General features: G+C 43.3%; 2 protein-coding genes across 5 annotated transcripts; both read left to right on the forward strand.

Moving 5' to 3' along the window:
* Positions 1-359: 359 nt before the first annotated feature.
* Positions 360-7,234, forward strand: LOC142898231 (protein tyrosine phosphatase type IVA 3). Of its 4 annotated transcripts, none has more exons than XM_076041066.1 (7): positions 379-810; positions 3,087-3,520; positions 4,489-4,601; positions 4,839-4,931; positions 5,034-5,164; positions 5,257-5,331; positions 5,711-7,234. In XM_076041066.1, exons 3-7 carry the CDS (start codon positions 4,506-4,508, stop codon positions 5,826-5,828), a joined length of 513 nt encoding a protein of 170 aa, XP_075897181.1. In that variant the 5' UTR covers positions 379-810; positions 3,087-3,520; positions 4,489-4,505; the 3' UTR covers positions 5,829-7,234. The 4 variants fall into 4 exon arrangements, with proteins under 4 accessions (XP_075897184.1, XP_075897181.1, XP_075897182.1 ...); XM_076041067.1 differs by lacking the exon at positions 379-810 and adding an exon at positions 1,091-1,228; XM_076041068.1 differs by lacking the exon at positions 379-810 and adding an exon at positions 2,925-2,947.
* Positions 7,235-7,713: 479 nt separating this feature from the next.
* zfat (zinc finger and AT hook domain containing) lies at positions 7,714-17,695 on the forward strand. The gene is made up of 24 exons (XM_076041146.1): positions 7,714-7,917; positions 8,676-8,834; positions 8,970-9,131; positions 9,363-9,488; positions 9,694-9,807; positions 9,896-9,967; positions 10,068-10,147; positions 10,320-10,393; positions 10,504-10,578; positions 10,681-10,829; positions 10,926-11,017; positions 11,668-11,816; positions 11,899-12,538; positions 13,105-13,228; positions 13,325-13,557; positions 14,566-14,647; positions 14,795-14,914; positions 15,470-15,643; positions 15,818-15,906; positions 16,221-16,362; positions 16,545-16,651; positions 16,782-16,866; positions 16,961-17,058; positions 17,284-17,695. The coding sequence occupies exons 1-24, from the start codon at positions 7,899-7,901 to the stop codon at positions 17,476-17,478; spliced, it is 3,360 nt and encodes a 1,119-aa protein (XP_075897261.1). The 5' UTR covers positions 7,714-7,898; the 3' UTR covers positions 17,479-17,695.
* The last annotated feature ends 141 nt before the right edge of the window (positions 17,696-17,836 follow it).

Here is a 17,836-nt window from a genome sequence, read left to right on the forward strand (position 1 = left end):
GGAGACTCCAAAGTTTTCTGTGTGGTGGCTCAAAGTGCAGGCTATTTTTAGCTCCTTCAGCTGGGAGGGGGAGGTGGCGGGGGGCTGCAGACAGAGGTGTCATGCCAGAGAAAGCCCCATTAGAATTTCACAAATTGTCACAGTTGTTTATTCATAACGAAAGGCCAGCTGAAAACTGAAACCTCAACCGCATTATTTCCGATCGCCATGGAATGTTAGACGCTGGCTTTCTGTGCACCTCACAGTCATCACCTGTTGGAGGGAAGGAAGGAAGGGTGAGGGGGAAGGGGAGGGCAAAGAGCAGTAGCTCTTGTCTGCCTTCAAAGAGAAGAGGGAAAACAAGTGGATGAAGAAGAGGTGGAAGAGGAGGAGGAAGAGGAGTAGGAGGAGGGCAGATTGAGGCTCCTCTCTCTCTCTCTCTCTCTCTCTCTCTCTCTCTCTCTCTCTCTCGCCCGCCCTCTCTCTCTAAGAGCATTAGCTGTAGAGTGTTCTGCTGGTGACAGGGCTGTCAGGGTCAGATGGCTGCTCAGCCTGATTAGAGCAGCTCACAGCCGATCCTCAGTGCTCAGCCGGGAGCTGAAGGCCCGACGCTGCTCGCTCAACTCCGGCACTGAGCGGGAGGCCTTGGGGAGCAGCGGCGGCGGCGGCAGCGGGGGGTGTGGAGCAGGAGGTGGGTGGTTCTCTTGGTTGGCTACAGGTGGTCTCGGGGGCAAAACTCCACTCCAGACGCTCCAGCTTCCAGGGGCTGGGTCAGACTGAGGACGGGCAGACGGCAGCTCAGGCCGTGGTTGGAGAGGCGTTTTACAGGAGGTAAGGAGCCATCACCGCTCATCACCACTCATCAATGGATTTTACACTGGAGATCAGAAGGAACCAAAGCGTTTGTCCAGCAGATGCAAGACTTTTTTTTGCAAATGTTGAGGGCTCAGACTCTCTGAAGTCTCTTGAACTGTCATTAACCGGTGCATGCTGGGAGTCAGTGTACCAGCCTGTGTGTGTGTGTGTCGGTGAAGGGGTGGTGGTGGTGGGGGGGTGCTTCCGACAACGCTCCTATGGACGGGGCTATAAATACAGCTGCAGGGTGTTGGGTCTCTGCGCGGTGGCTGGACTGCAACCGGCAGTCAGCTGCTCGTCTGTCAGCACTCTGGCTGTTGTTGGCCTTGTCGGGTGTAACTGCCAGTCAGTGGTCTGTGGATTTTCCAGTCCGGCAGCCAAGCCGTCCACTGAGGTAAGAGGGGGAGGCAGTTCACCTTCCAAAAAAACAACTCCAATTTTGGCATTTAAGCTCATCTTCTCCTCCTCCTCCTCCTCCTCGGCGCTGAGAGAATCTCGTGTCTGGACGGCGGCGGAGGGATGATGTGCCATAACAGGATTTGTTCCTGTACTACTACTACTCCCTCGACTACTACTACCACTACTACTAACCTGCCTTGGTATTGTCTATGCTACTTACAAAGCTGCCCAGTAAGCCGTTGAAGCTCACCACGCCACCGCCAGCCACCTCAACTCAAACAATAAAATCCATCTTTTGTGTGTGTGTGTGTGTGTGTGTGTGTGTGTGTGTGTGTGTGTGTGTGTGTGTGTGTTTACCCTGAGCTGGTGTGTGACAGCGGACCAGCCAGACAGCCCAGTGACTGACTGTGAATTCACAAACCCCACCGTGCAACAGGGGAGATCGGCTTTACAGATTTAATTGGTGTTACTGTTTTGCTCCTGGCCCTCAGTATGATTTCATGTATCGGCTAATTATCCAAAACAACCAATGGCCACTGGTAAATATCACCTTGTTTTGATGTTTGAAAATGGCTTTTCAAATTGTTCTCTTCCATCACCCTCTCTCACAAAATTAGGATTTAAACCGTGACTAAACCCTAAAAATTGAGCAATGTGCGCAAGAAGCTATACAACTTGCACTGGAATAAAAGTCCTTTATGCACTTTGAATCGGCCTTTATCCTCATTAGCGGCAACATGGGATAAATTGCTAATAATAGATCAGTCAGCAACCTGGAATAGACACAGTCACTCTCCCGAAGGAGTTAGTGAGTAAGTCAGCATGTGATTATGTGTTCATGTGTGTGTACGTACGTACGTGTGTGTGTGTGTGTGTGTGTGTGTGTGTGTGTGTGTGTGTGTGTGTGTGTGTGTGTGTGTGTGTGTATTATCAAAGCCGGGTGAAGAGGTGACTGCAGATAAGCACCCGTGGACTTTCCTGGGTTGTTTTTCTGCATGTTGAGGCGCATGAGTGAGCAGAGTGCTTGGTGGGCTGCATGTTCCGCTACTCTGGTCAAAACTTTTCATCCATGAAACAATAAAATTGTGATTCAGTTCACGTGGTTCATTAGAGTCATTCAGGGTGGCATGATTTGTTTTTTCCAAACAATTTTTTAAAAGAATGTTCAACATAATATGAATTAGAATAAATTATAATTTGGACCCACCAAATATATGTAGTTTTCTTAAATAGGAGGCATTAAAGGAATTCCACACTTGCACTAGAGCTTGACAGCACTCAAAGACTCCACCTTTTCCACTGTACAATGACCAGTAATGCATACAGATAAACACTGATGTTCGCTGCACATATTATTCTGGCCCACAAAGCGCTAAGCTGACTTACTGCAGCTGTGAACTTCTTCTACAGGGATAATTTTAACGCTGGGAACAAATCTCCCCCCAAAATTGACTTCATCTGCAGTCTGCAGAAAATATTCGGTTGGCCGTCACATTTTTAAACTTGGCCTTTTCTTCTCCCCATCAAATTGAATTTGGATGATATTGTGCAGGCTAATCGAGTTTCCAATCTTGTATGAGCCAAGTCGCGTATTTAATTTTTCCAGATCACGTTGGCATCCGCCCTCTCGACCCCCCCGACCCCCCGACCCTGCCAAACCTCCAAAACCCTCCCCTCCGCCTCTTTCTTCGCACTAGTTGGACTAGTTTTAACGGTACACATGTTTATAGCTCCACATAAACTTTATCATTCTAAAAATCTGATGCCATTGCTGTTCTCTATCGTGCAATACAACATACATTTTGAAAGATAGTAAAAAGTTGTTGTTTTTCTGCCCTTTCTTTTTACCTCAGACTCTCTGGTTGATGGAGTTTGTGCGGCAGACTGGTGACTACTGCCACGCCCAACACATTTAAGGCCCGTTTCTGACATGGTGAAGATGCAACATGCAATCCTGCGGCCCTGAATCCTGAACGGCTGCTGGCCTCTGCCCTCTGAGCCAGCCAGCTCATGGGGTAACAAGTGGAGCGTTGACACCGAAAGCCAGGAGGAGAGAGAAGGACAGAGAGAAGCCGAGGGAAAGGAGAGGAACTGGACAATTGAGGAGGCAGAAGGGAGAAGAGAGAGAGAAGAAACACCGTTTTGTCCTGGACTGTATACCCAGGACATGGGTTAGCGCCAAACAGCAAGACATCCAAACTTGGAATATACATTTGCAGAGCTATAAAAAAAAATCTCTCAAAGGAAGTCCAGGGAGCCACCTGGAGGCCTTTACCTGGAGCAAGAGGTGAGAAAAGGTCATCGTGAGAAAGTGATGCGCCATTCCTGTTGCTACCTAGTGTTGGATTATATAATAGCTGCATTTGTTTTGTGTGTGTGTGTGAAAGAAAGTGAATGTGTGTTTGTTCAAATTCACTACACTCAAATATACACACATAATCTTGTTTATAGAGCTGCAAATGGTTCAGACTTTTGAGTTGACTCACAATGGGATGAGAGATATTTAGGAAGGGTCAGGTGGACTGGACAGGTGTGCTCTTGCATGAAATTGATGTCCAGATAATCAAAGTCATACACCAGGCCTACTAGACGTGAAGTGTCAGTGCCGTTCTCCCTGTTAAAAGGCAACAAATTGCGTCCTGTGATTTGTTGGGAAGTGAGTTTGAAGGTCAGAAGGTAGAAGAACTACACTGTGTTTCTTTAACATGTGTACAGGTGTAAGTGAGGAACCCAGGCGGATGTCAGCAGGTGGATCTTCTCATCAAGTTTATTAGCCACACCAGACTGAATGTGGTTTATGGGGGTTGCTTATTAAATTCTTTAATTTATAAGGACTCTATTAATTATTGGGCTTGTATTGAGGCTTGAGATGCAACAGGCCATGTTAGAACGGAGAAGGATGTTAGGAGGAGTTCCAGCTAGGACTCGGAGTCAATGCCAGTGCTGAGTCAGCGAGACGATGAGCACCAGTGTTCCAAATAGTTTTAACGACGGCCCTTTACCTTCCCAAGTGTCACGAACCTAAGCTACACTGGCAGCACGCAGTGAACAGAACCTGGAACTAGGGCAGCTAAATGGAACGCAGCCATTAAATATGATCCATGCACTTGCATTATGCCAACTGAAGAGAGTCGGAATGTTACTTTGAATTCTACAAAAAAAGACGACAGATAGAATCTGTGCTGCATATTTCTGGCTGACAGTTGGCTTATGAGTAATAATAATAATGATAAACTGCTGGTGCTGAAACCTCAGACATCCCAGTGGCCACCATGAATCGTCCTGCTCCGGTGGAACTGTGCCACAAGAACATGAGGTTCCTCATCACACACAACCCCACCGACAGCACTCTCAGCTCCTTCATTGAGGTAAACGCATGTTTTCACCTCCACCCACCTTTGTTTTAGCGGCAAAAAAGAGATAATCTACTGAAAAACTCTCACCATTGTTCTAGCACAGAATCTTGGCATTAAATGTTTATTATCCAGCCGTCTTTATGAAGTCTTCTCATTTGTAGCTGAGTGCTTATGGATCAAGACTTGCGCGTAATGTCTTCAGGCCACTATTTCAGCATCCTCACGTGCAATGTTGTTTTTCCGCTTCAGGATCTGAAGCACTATGGCGCCACCACAGTGGTTCGCGTCTGTGACATCACGTACGATAAAACGCCACTGGAGAAAGACGGCATCAATGTGGTGGTAAGAGTGAACCGCATATACACTGCACACACACATGCATCACTTTTATGTGATTTATGTCTCTGTCAGAAGTGCAGCAGGTGACTTGTTTTTCTACCTCAGGACTGGCCATTTGATGATGGAGCTCCGCCCCCAAGTAAATTGGTCGATGACTGGCTGAGTCTGCTGAAGAAAAAATTCCAGGAGGATCCTGGATGCTGCGTGGCCGTTCACTGCGTGGCTGGACTGGGGAGGTAACACACACACACTCTGGACATCCCAGGTTGTTATCTTTGATGGGCATGTCCAGACATGAATGTGTATGTGTGTTTGTTAATGCACACAGGGCCCCTGTCTTAGTGGCGTTGGCCCTGATAGAGAGTGGAATGAAGTATGAAGATGCCATTCAACTCATTAGACAGTAAGTGCATGTACACGGCCTCATTACATCGTCACGCATGAAAATTACACGATGAAAATTTATTTCAGTCATCCGTGACTGATTTTGACATTAAGGTTTTTGGAAGGAGACCCTGTTAAAATGGGTAATGAGCTCTAATGTTCCGTTGTTAATACCCAAATCCAGCCTGTGGGGAAATGTTTTTATCTGACTGCAGTGCCATCTCGTGGTCGTATTAAACAGGTCAAGAAGGCAGGAGACGCTAACTTGCGCTGATGACTGCTGGCTTGTGGGCCCGTGGCGCAGAGCAGAAACCGAATTTGGATAAATAAATGTCTGAGAAGATTGATGAGGTTGATTGCGTTTTGATGACTCATCCTGCCTTCTGTGTCTGATTCAGGAAGCGTCGCGGAGCCATCAACAGCAAGCAGCTCACCTACCTGGAGAAATACCGATCCAAGCAGAGACTCCGCTTCAAAGACTCTCATTCACACAAAAACAAGTGTTGTACTATGTGAACACACGCAAAGATATATTGTACCTCTCATAAGACACTCTCAGGAATTTAATCACACAAGCCTTGTTCCGCTGTCATGAACCCCCCCGCACCTCTCCCCTTTTTCACTGGTCAAAATGTTGTGACATCATAGCATGGGAAGCTTCAGTGACTTTAAAAGCGTTTTGACACTGAGGGAAGAAACAACACATTGATGTGATGCTTGTGAATCAAACAGTCCGAGCAGGAGGAGAAACAAGAAGAACCCATGACAGTGGGACACCCAAATTATCTAATATAGGTTTGGATGGCTTAAAAAAAAAGCAAGTGTTACTTTTCTCAGCAAGTCTTCAAACATGCACTCTCTGTTTATGTGATGATTGCTATACCAGACACCTGGTTCATTTCTAGATTTAACTAAATTACAAAAATAGGTATAGCTCTAAGCTGTAGTTATGTGCAGTTTGAATAAGCGTCACTGATTTAACTATTGCCTCTTTCATATTCTTTATGAAAGTGGGTGTCCTCAAAGACATTGGTCTCAGGTTCTTGGAATAAAAACATATCTAAAATCCTAGCTGCAGCATTTTTACCAAACATATTGCCTTCAGTGGCTTTCATCACACTAGCCGGTTGACTATCAATCTATTCTGTTTGACTGTTTACAAAATCTTGTGACTTAAATTGTGCGTTACACTATGCTCTGACTTTAAGATAGACACATTTTCATTTATCATTACACAAAACATACCTAATTCTACAGTGACTTCATTACATAAAGAGGCAGTTGTAAAATAGTTGTAAATAAAATTGAATTATGTTTATGTATTGCTTTATTCAGGCCAGCTTGAAGCACTATTCCCATTAAGTAATTCAGAAAAATGTATTGTCATAAATGAATTTACATTTTGTCAGTGGTTTATGACCCAGTCTTAGATTTAATACTGCTTGAGCCTGACTTTAGTAAGACTTACAAGAGTACACGTTGCTGTGCATCTTTCGGAAGGTTGCTGGTTGATGTTTACTTTTTCATCTGAATGATGCACGCATTCAATTGCTTTTGACACATTTTTTGGCTGATAATATAGCATGCATTTTTGGGGGTTTCATAATTTCATTTCTTTTACGTTTGTTATGAAATAATGAGTGAACAATGAGAGTGAAAAATGAACTGCTAATTGTGTGGAGGGGCGAGAAGTTATAAACTGAAAGCATGACAATTTTTAAACCCATTTGGCAACTTTGTATATGAACTGTTCCTCTGTGTGCACTTGAATACATGTGTGAGAGTGCGATTTGTCTGTTCTGTTCTGTTTAATCAATGTGACTGGCTTGAGCTTTGACTTTTGAATGTAAAAAATGCTGTAAATATTGTTTGTAAATTCTTGCAAAAATTAAATAAAGTTTCCATTGTCATGGAATTGCAGTTTTTAACAGCCCCTTTGTTTAGAGCTTTCTAGATTCTGCTATTGTGGTAACTATTTTGCTCCTAACCCTCACACATCTTTGGAGTTAGTAACCTGTCTCCTTTCCCTCCCTCACATTTTCATAATCTTCTTTTCTTTTCCTAATGTAAGGAGCCAAATTTTTTCCCCAATGTCATGTCTGGGAATCAAATTAAACAAGACATAAACAATTTTAACATTTTTGACATTCCTTTTTTTTAAGCCATGAAGCCATGGATTTACCACACGTAAACATACATTAGAACATTTCAACCCTTTTTACCCAGTTGTTTTCTCTTTTGAGGTTATGTTTTGCCCTTCCAGGCCACCGTAATATTTTCATGAATGTATATGTTTATTTATTTTTAGCTGGGCCACACTTAAAAAAACAAAACAAAACTATTTTGTCGATACATGCAGGTAAGTCTTCCCGCCACAGAGGGCGCTGCTCGGCAGCCACGTTCATCACCTCTGCTTCCGCCTGGTGAAGACACTTGCTTGGCAGATTCGACAGAATTTTCGTCCGCATAATATGAAAATGTAGCTGTTTGAAACAAATGTTGTCATTCATAATTTAAAAATCTACTCACATAATGCCTCAGACGGGAGCATGATAGATATTTTATTGTTACGTGGAGGCGCAAGAAATGGATACACATAAAGCGGGTAAGAATTTTCCCACCATTAGCAACTCGAATATGTTTGTCGGGTTTGCATGTCAGCCGGTGCTCAGGCACTACATAAACAAACCGGCCCGCTCTAGTCGAAGTCGTGGGAGCCGCACTCACTGGAACTCACGTCGCTCCTAATCGCATCATTGCTGTGGGCACATTTGACATACATAATGTTTCAAAACAGGCTCAAACTAATCGAATATTGCTTTAGACCGTTAGCTGGTGGTTTCTAGCTGCACAGTGAGCCCTTAAAAGTACTCCCCGCTGGCTGTATTTAAGCTCTTACAAGGTTAACGTTTCCGTAAAAACAAAAAGCATATTACCAAACTCACACACTAATTAACTAACTAAACACTAATTCACATAAAAAGTGTAAAGTATAAATGTCTATGCTTGGACTGCGTCAAAAACAACTACGTCAGAGGGGGAAAAATAACCACACACCAGCACAGAATTAAAGTTAATGTCATTTTTGGGGGTCAAATAAAATCCTACATGAAACCCCATATATAAATGTTCTCCCCTCAATGTATTGTTTAGTGATTAAATTATATGGTGTAAAAAGTTATAATATATGATGCATTTATAAAGCCCCAATACCTTCTTCAATTCCCAAGTTTCTAAGAGAACGTGCATCAGTGACCTTTTTTTTTTTTTTTTTTAAATCATCCTCATTATTATTATTGTTGTTATTATTATTGTTAATATTGTTCATAATCTCCAACTCTTCTTTTCTGCTCATCTTCACAGCTGGTTGCATGTTTATGTGCCGGCTGTGCAATCTGTTTTCTCCGAGTCACACCCAGCTGCTGACCCACTGTTCCCAGGAGCACTCCCAGCATGGGACACCTGATGACATCATCATTTCACTGAAGCCCCTTCCAGGAGAGCCTGCAGAGACACTGACATGTGAGTTTATCATTATTGCAAAATCATGCAATCGTATCAACAGTCACACCTCTAAACAGTGTTAGGATAAACTGGATCTTTGCACGGAGGGGAAACTTACTATTTTCATCAGTTTTTGTCTTTTCTCTTATTTAGCGAGCCCAGAGAAGCGAAAACGAGGACGCCCAAAAGGTTCCAAGAAAAAGCCCTGCAGAAATTTGGCAGAGGGGAAGGCAGATTCCACCCATTCACCAGAGCATGCACTTCAAAAAGAAGATGAAAATAAGAAGAACAGAAAACATTTTACTTTGGAGGAAGGTATTTTGCTATTTGTAGGTTCTCTGTAGTTCAAGTACTGATCAATGAGAGTGTGGAATTGAAAAGAAATTATACTAAATAATCTTGAGCCTACAAAGAACACAGCAGAATCAGACTATACTGATAGTCAACAGGGTTTTCTCTATATATGCAAACTGTTATCATGCATTGCAAAATTATACAAGGTTGTCTTGATGCACTTTTTAACCATTCATAATCTTATGCTTGTAGAGAACCATTGTGGAATCTTGGGCCTGGAATGTCGACTCTGCCATCGCTCGTTCAGCAACAGAAGGCAGATCCTAAAACACATCTGCCTGGGAGAAGAGGAAGTGGAAGATGCTGAAGAGAAAAATGGTAAGGAGTAACACAAAGAGAAGTAAATGCATCAAAGTGTACATTAAGTGTATATGTTGTTCTTAAAAGAGCAAGATTGGAACTGTCCTCCTTGTAAACATAGATTAAACCTGTTGTAAAAAAAAAACATGGAAAAACTTTGTGAGCGTTTATTGCACTTGGGTATTTGTAAGTTTTGTCTGTTTTTTTTCTCTCTTTTTTTCAGGACGTAATCGCGGTGAACCAACAGTTGAGAGATCTGGGACTTTTGGTCCTGCAGGAACATTTACAAACAAGCTAAAAAAAAATAAAACAGGTCCCACATGCGCAATTAAAAAGGGTATGCCGAGAATTAACACCTGAATTCTTACTAATGCGACTGCTTAGTAGTTTAATACATATTCTTTTCTCTTTTTTTAATTTCAAAGATGGAAGCCCAGCAGCAGGAAACCAAAAGTCTGTCATTGGTGTTGCTGTGATAGAAGATGAACTGCTGCCAGGTTAGAACAAAATAACGTTCATCTATTTTTTTTCTTTGGTCAGAACCCCAAATTCCCCAACTGATGAAGAGTGAGGCATATTTCTTTCATCAACCCACAGGTGTATTTAAAATGGTTCCAGTTGAGGACAATCCAGCACAAGCAGATGCTGCAGTCATCCCCAGTCAGGAACCTTTAGTGGTTAGTTTGCTAAAATAACTTCTTCTCTTTATTTCCAAGCAAATAGATTTTCTAAGTAATTTTTACAAATTTGTTTTGCAAGCAATATGTAAAGCAAACAGATTATTTTTCATTGTATTGTCTTTGAGCATAAGCTAAATGGAACAGATTTGGTTAATGTTTTATGTTTCAGGATGTTGAGTCAAAAGAGGCCACAGACGATCCGACTGCCTGTAAAATTAATGTGGACACAGGCCAGGAGGCATGGTAATAAAATGAGGAATTACTTTTTTAGATGTAAACATTATTAACTGTCATCATGACAAACTGCCCATGCCACAGCCTGACAATGATGATGTGTTTTTTCTCCGCCATAGTTCCCAGTCGTCAACAGCAAAAACAGCAGCCAGCCGAGGCTTCCAGGAATATTCCATCAAGCAAGATTCTCCCAGGTAGTGAATGACTTTGACTTAATGGATGAAAGGATCCTTCTAGCTGAATGCAAAATCTATATCGTAAAATATTTATTCGTACTCCTACTGTCTGTCTCCCAGCTTACACAAGAGCCAGCTGAAAATCTTCACCTGCGAGTTTTGTAACAAGATCTTCAAGTTCAAACACTCCCTGGTCGTTCACCTGCGCACTCACACCCAGGAGAAACCCTTCCAGTGCCCGCACTGTCAGTATGCCTCAGCTATCAAAGGTAAGAGTGAATGAAGGCCGTTGATGCAGACTTTGATTTTTTGCTGCTATTGTAATCGGCAGCAGACTTTTTTTTTTTTTCATTTTCTTTTCAAAGGCAACCTAAACGTTCACCTGCGGAAACACACCGGAGAGAAATTCAATTGTCAGCATTGTCCATACAGCTGCCTCAGCCCAGGACATCTCAAGGTGCTTTCCTTTATTTATTCATTCCTGCACTGGGAATTAATGCTGTGAAGAGTCTGTGTGAGAGCTCAGATATTATCAGTATTAGGGATGCAAATTATCGATTAATTCATTAATCGTTAGTTGATTGACCTTATCAATCGATTAATGATTAATTGATAAGCGGCAATTTTTCCTTAGGACCTAAATTTCACAATGAAAATGTGTAAGGAGCACATTATTTAACCCTTAAATAATGTTGAGGGTCCAATGTGGCCCATTTTTACAGTAGAGAACAGTAAAAACACCCTAAACACTTATCTTCTCACTTTAAGTTGACTTCTAATGGGTCACATTTCAACTTTTTATTTTTTATTTTTTATTTTTAGATTTGTTTTAAAGTAACTTGTTCTAGGTATATTACGACCATCACAGTATCTACAGGTGAATTGCTCTTTCCTGCCACTGCACTGTTATAATGATATTAACTACCCGTGTAAAAAATGTTCAAACAATTGCGACTAATTTAATTTAATCAATTAAATTCTTAATTGACAATTAATCGATAATCGATTTATTGTTAACAACCCTAATCCGTATTAATGAGCAAACTTCTTAAATAGTGTGAACTTATGTTCAAGTCTGTGTGTGCGCGCGCGCGTGCGTCCATGCAGGTCCATATCGAACGTGTCCACATGAAGAAGAAGCAGCGCTGCAGCTTCTGCGACAAGATGTACTCGGACGTCAAGACGTTGCTAAAGCACATGGAGAAGCACCACAACCTGAAGGACGCCGCCGTTCAGGAGAGTTACCAGCAGCTCAGGTTTCACTCCAAACTACTTTCACATTATCACATCCACTCCGTCCTGAACGAGCAGCTGACACGAGTCCTTCACCCTGTCCAGGCTGAAGACTCGCCAGGGCCTCCGGCAGCTTCTCTACCTCTGCTCCACCTGCAACCGGCGCTTCAAGAACAAGCCGGACCGCGACCGGCACCAGCTGGTCCACGGGCCGCAGCGGCCCTTCACCTGCCTCCTGTGCGACCACGCCGCCACCAGGCTGGAGGCGCTCGCCTCTCACGTGCGCAAGCACCTTTTCCTGTATGTGTGCAGCGAGTGCGAGGTCAAGTTTGCCAGCTCCCAGGCGCTGACGGGCCACCTGGCGCAGTGTCACGGCGAGCTGGAGCCGAAGCAGGCCTTCGCCGCCTCCGTCAGCAGTAGCTTCTACCTGATGCAGTCCGGAGAGGACGTACTGGGCGAGCAGCATGGGGGGGAGTCGGCGGCGGAGAGGTCCAGCCCAGAGAGCCCGGCTGAGCAGAGAGTCGAAGGTGAGCCGGGGATGGAGGAGCTCGCAGGGAGCCGAGCTGCGAGTGGAGAGGAGGAGTCGTTAAGATCTCAGCGCGAAGGCGAAGAGGAAGGAAAACAGGCGATGGAAGAAGCGAAAAAGACAGAGAGATCCCAGGATGCCTTGCAGGACGGGGTTTCTCCAGGAGCTGGAGAGGCTGACCTGGTTGCCTCAGATGGACGAGACTCCCAGTCAGAGGTGGTAAGTAGTGAATAGAGTAGAATGCCTTTATTTATCCCACAGTGGGGAAATTTGCATAATTAAAGCAACATATCCAGCAAAAAGAGAAGAAGAAGAAAATTATATGAATTGAATAAAAAAAAAAAATAGAGAGCGAGAGTGAGACAGGAAAAAAATATGTACATCTACATGGACGGTTGGATTATTTACAAATTACTTACATAACACTGATAATAAGTAAATGTTTTATTGCATCTTAATGAAAAATAGTGTTTGTGAGCAGTGCGGTGATCAGCTGATACCTGGCTGAGCTGCACAATTGTCACCAGGCTTTTAAAACACCAGGAAGGCTGAGAGCTTCAGTCTCTACTGTAGAGGCTGAAGTCATGGTCTCAGTTCTAATGTCAGCAAACAAACAAATTCTTGATTGGAAAAAAAACATGTATACTCATTATCACTGTGAGTAGGACAGTATTAACAGTTATAACGGAAGTAAAAAAAATAGGATGTTTTTTTGAGGAGACGTCTAGTTTGAGTTACTCAGATTCTGACAGTGGGATCTCTTCTCTGCTCTCCGCTGGGACCAGTCGGGGGCTGATCATCACGGCGCCTTCCAGCAGGTGCTCTCCACTCTACAGAAGACTCAGCTCAGCATGGACTCCTTCCTGCGGTTCAGGAAAATTTACGGAGACCTGGAATGCCAGTACTGCGGTGAGATGACGCAACCCTCCTCTTTGTTTTTTTTTTCTTTGCTTTTTTTTCTCTGCTTTAGCCCCGAGCGTCTCCCGCCCCGCTCTGCTTCTGCAGGGAAACTCTTCCTGTACAAGGTCCACTACAACATCCACGTGCGCACGCACACCAAGGAGCACTCCCACTACTGCTCCAAGTGCAGCTACTCCTCCATCACCAAGAGCTCCCTGAAGCGGCACCAGATCCAGAAGCACAGCGGCCTGCTGCTCTCGTGCTCCCACCAGGGCTGCAGCTACACCACCGCCGACAAATACAAACTGCAGGCTCACGCCAGAATCCACCGGGAAAAGGTCAGCAGCCCATAGTGTTCTGAGTGTTAAAGGTTCGGTGTGTATGATTTTTAAGGAAGCCCATCTGCGTTTTTTTTTTAATAGGCAGCTTCCTTGAGCCAGACCTTTATTGTTTTTATTGTTTTTATTATGTTTATTATTTTTTTAAATTAATTATTTGTTATTTTATTTTCATAACTGTAACAAAACAATACATGTAAACATACAAACTATTCAATAGTGGTCTGAACAAGGAGAGAAGATTCAAATATCGTAAAAGTAAGGAGAAAAAAACAACTAACAACAAAAACAAAAAAGAGTCATAAATTATATAAAATTATAATGATAAAAATAATAATAAAAAGGAAAAAGAAATCAACAACTTACAACAACAGCAATTATATAAATTGCAAATAATATGTGTGTCCTTGATTCTATTAGCGAGTATTTCTTATTGCTGATTCATTCACTTTGCAACCTTCCAAGCCAAGATTTCCCCTCTGTATAATTTCACTGAGATCCTGAGGCAGGTCATCTATTAGGGGTTGCCATATGTCCATAAAAGTGTTGTCATTTGCCATCGGAAAAACTCTAGACATTTCTATGTACCACTTAGTTACAGTGGGAGGTTTCTCGCTGATCCAATTAGATAATATACATTTCCCAGCCAAAAATAAGAGCTTATTGAGTCATTTTAATCTTTTTGCATTCAAAACTCTATTCAAGGCTGGCAGCCCCAATAGGAACTGGCCTGGATCTTTACAAATCTTGTGTTTGAAAATTGCTGTCACTGGCTTATATACACATGTCTAGGACTTGTTATATATTATTATACAGGAAAACCAAATGACTTTTATTGTACTGTGAGTATACGCTGTTATTAATGTATTATTGAGCAGTAGGCTAAGCTTTTACCAATATAAAAATCATGAATCAAGCAAACTTACACACACTGGACCTTTTAGCTCCAGAGTCTTTTGGAGATTTTCAGATGAATTTTTTAAATCTTGCTCTCAATGTTGCTTCCAGGGCAAAAACGTGGCCTGCCCCATCTGCCAGAACAGTTACGCAGAGCACAGACTGAAATACCACATGAAAACATCTCACCCGGGTAAATCTTTCACTTCCTTCTAATGTTCACCCTCTCACCTCTGTCTTTATATCAGAACTTGCCAGTGTTCTGATGCACTCAAAAGCGCACAAAGCCATAAATGTCTGGGGGTTTGCGACGCTCACTGTGTGTATGTGTGCTGGGCAGACACGCCGCCCCTGCAGGGCACTGCAGTGATGGTGAAGCGGGCTGAGAAGTGTCCCTACTGCGACTCCTACTTCCTCAAGAACAGCAGCGAGTACCAGAGGCACATCTGGGCCCACCAAGGTACGTTTTCACTTTTGTTTTTGTTTTGTTTGTTTTTTTCCCCCTCCCCTCTCTCTGCCTTTGCACGCACAATCGCACTGGGACGGAGTGGACGCACTTCTGTGCCCGTCGGTGTCAATAAAGAGTATTTCGGCTCTCAATTAACATATGATCTGAGCCTCCATCTGTCTTTCCCTCACGCTGGCTGTCATCCAGGAGGACGGAGCAGATTGCGAACAGGCTGCAGACGCCGCAGAAAAGAAATTGGCCCGCTAATCAAGTTACAGTGGTGAACTGATGAAAGCTGAACAAAAAAAAAACTGCAACACATATGGCGCTGGCGTTATCTCAAAGATGGGAGGTTTTTTAGAATCTGGTGATGAGCGTTGGCATGAGGAAGCATGCTGTTATTTCAATCCTGCCTCTCTTCCGCGCTGATCTCTGGCCCGCTTGCAAGACATTTGAAATTTTCTCTCAGCTTGTTTGCTTCTTCTTGACACGAAATAGACAAAGAAAAACCTCTCGATGAGCTGCGTGGTTGTCCAGCCCTGAAGTCTTTCGTATCCCTGCGTGCAGGTCTGAAGCCGTACGCCTGCAACTTGTGCGACTACGCCGGCCGCAGCAGGAATAACCTGAAGACCCACATGAACCGGCACAACACCGAGAGGCGTCACCTCTGCGATCTGTGCGGCAAGAAGTTCAAGTCCAAAGTCACGTTGAAAAGCCACAGATTGAGCCACACTGACGAAGGTGCGCGTTTCCCTATCACGACCAGATTCTTTCTTTTGTGCTCTCATCTGAGATTTCTTCTGCTCGTCACTGTCGGCAGATTGCTGGATGGGCATCGTGAGTCTGTTTAGTGAAGACGTTCAATCGTTTTTAAGAAATGCAAATGCGTTGTTTTTGTTTTTTCCACTTGCTCAGGGAAACGGTTCCAGTGTTCCGAGTGTGACTTCACCGCAGTCTCCAAGCCGTCCCTGCTCAGACACATGGAGCAGCACACTGAGTTCAAGGTACAGTGTCCATTAAAACAAGTCGCATCAAGAGTCGGTATAAATTGGTCATTGAACCCCAGATTGTTGTTATCTACAATATCACATCAAATTAATCTTCTTTTAATTTTTTTGTCATTTCGTAACAGCCTTGGCTAGATTTATAATGCAAGTATTTGCTGGCTTTTATCCAGCTGTAGTCTCAGTTACGTTACCTATGCCTGATAACCATCCTTCTCTACTGTTTGATGTAGGGGAAGTTGAAAGCTGAAGTCCCGGCCGTCATAAGTCGATTTTAAAATCGGCGTCTGGTGTTATTTTGGTCTCTCCTGCAGCCTTTCCGCTGTGGCCACTGTCGTTACTCCTGCAACTCCCCGGGTCCCCTCAAGAGACACTACAAAATGAAACACCCAGATCAGAAATACCACAACACTGGGCCAGGACTGCCAAATTCTGCAGAAACACTCGAACAGCAAGGTCCTCTCTCAAGTACCAGTAGCCTCACTAGCCAGTTGTAGCAAGTGTTGCTAGTTTGCTATGAATCTTTTGCAATCGTTTTGCACAAAATAAGTATGATAAATATATTTACTATGTGTCTAACACAATCTATGTGTGTGTGTGTGTGTGTGTGTGTGTGTGTGTGTGTGTGTGGGTTTTAGGGGCTATGAAGTGTCCTCAGTGTGAGTTTGTCTACAGCACCAAGTGGGAGTTGAACCGGCACCTGAAGAACAAACATTGCCTGAAAGTAGTGGAAGGCACCTGGGAGGTAAACAGTGTGTATATCCACAGTGTGTCTGCCACAGGAAGAGAGTTGTTTTGAACCAAGTTAGCAGTGAAGCTGTGCAAGGAATCCAGTATGAGATAGGATTTTTGAAATCTGCCGTATGCATATCCAGGTGAGCGAAACAGTGGACCCTCAATGTGTTCCAGTGGAGGATGAAGATATGACAGAAGCATCCGTGCCAGCCGCGCAGGACAATGGTGAACGCAGAATCACTGATTTAAAAACACAAAAGACAAAAAGCACATTGCTAAACAAACTCACTTGGATAAAATTTTGTTTTTTTTCATTCAGTTAACATCCAGCAGATCACAGAGTTTAGTTCAGAGACTTACGATGCCGTCACCTCCATGGTTGCCATGGCTCCGGGCACAGTCGCCGTCGTACAACAGGTAAAACACATTAGTTTGCCGAAGAAACGGTGATAAAATACAAAACATTTTACATGCGACTGCTTGATATTGTCTACTGTCCATTTGTTCTTTTAAAGTCTTAAAAAAAAAAGTATTTTATGTGAGCCACGTCAAAGACGATTTTCTGTTACAACAGATAAAATCGTTTTTCTGATTCTGAAACTGATTCTGAAACACTGAGTGGTTGTGTGGTCGGGATCACAGGTGTCCGACGAGCAGGAAGTCGGCCACTGCGGCAACCAACTGATGGTGGTGAACCAGGACGGCGCTCTGACTGGTAACCAGGTGATGGTGGTTGAGGACGCACATGGACTGGAAGCTCTGACTGTCCTCACTCAGGGGGAAAACACTCACCACTACATTGTCTATGTCCAGGAGCACACTGTTGAAATCAACTAGTGATCACGTAACTGTAAATAAAAAAGTTAAAGAAGTATAGAAATACCCACAAGCAATAAAATGAAGATTTGATGAATGTTTCCTGGTGACTTGGAGAGCCTGCCTCATTAGATTTATTTTGATTCATCATGTACAATAATTGTGTTTTTTAATAATTTAAAATGTATTTTTTATTTTGTAAGTGTATGTAAATAAAATGATTTTGCATTCAACACAATTGAGTGGCTTTGTCAAGTGAACCACAGTCGTCTCCTGGTGCTCTCAGTCACCAATATATTTTTTGTTACCAACTGCAAACAAAACAAAACAATGCAACAATACACAAGATGATTACAGTTTTAAAACTAGTCAAGTTATT

The sequence above is a fragment of the Nelusetta ayraudi genome, unplaced genomic scaffold (genome assembly GCF_046127955.1).
Source record: "Nelusetta ayraudi isolate G7.1 ecotype Tasmania unplaced genomic scaffold, CSIRO-AGI_Nayr_v1 ptg000063l, whole genome shotgun sequence".
Taxonomy (NCBI): domain Eukaryota; kingdom Metazoa; phylum Chordata; class Actinopteri; order Tetraodontiformes; family Monacanthidae; genus Nelusetta; species Nelusetta ayraudi.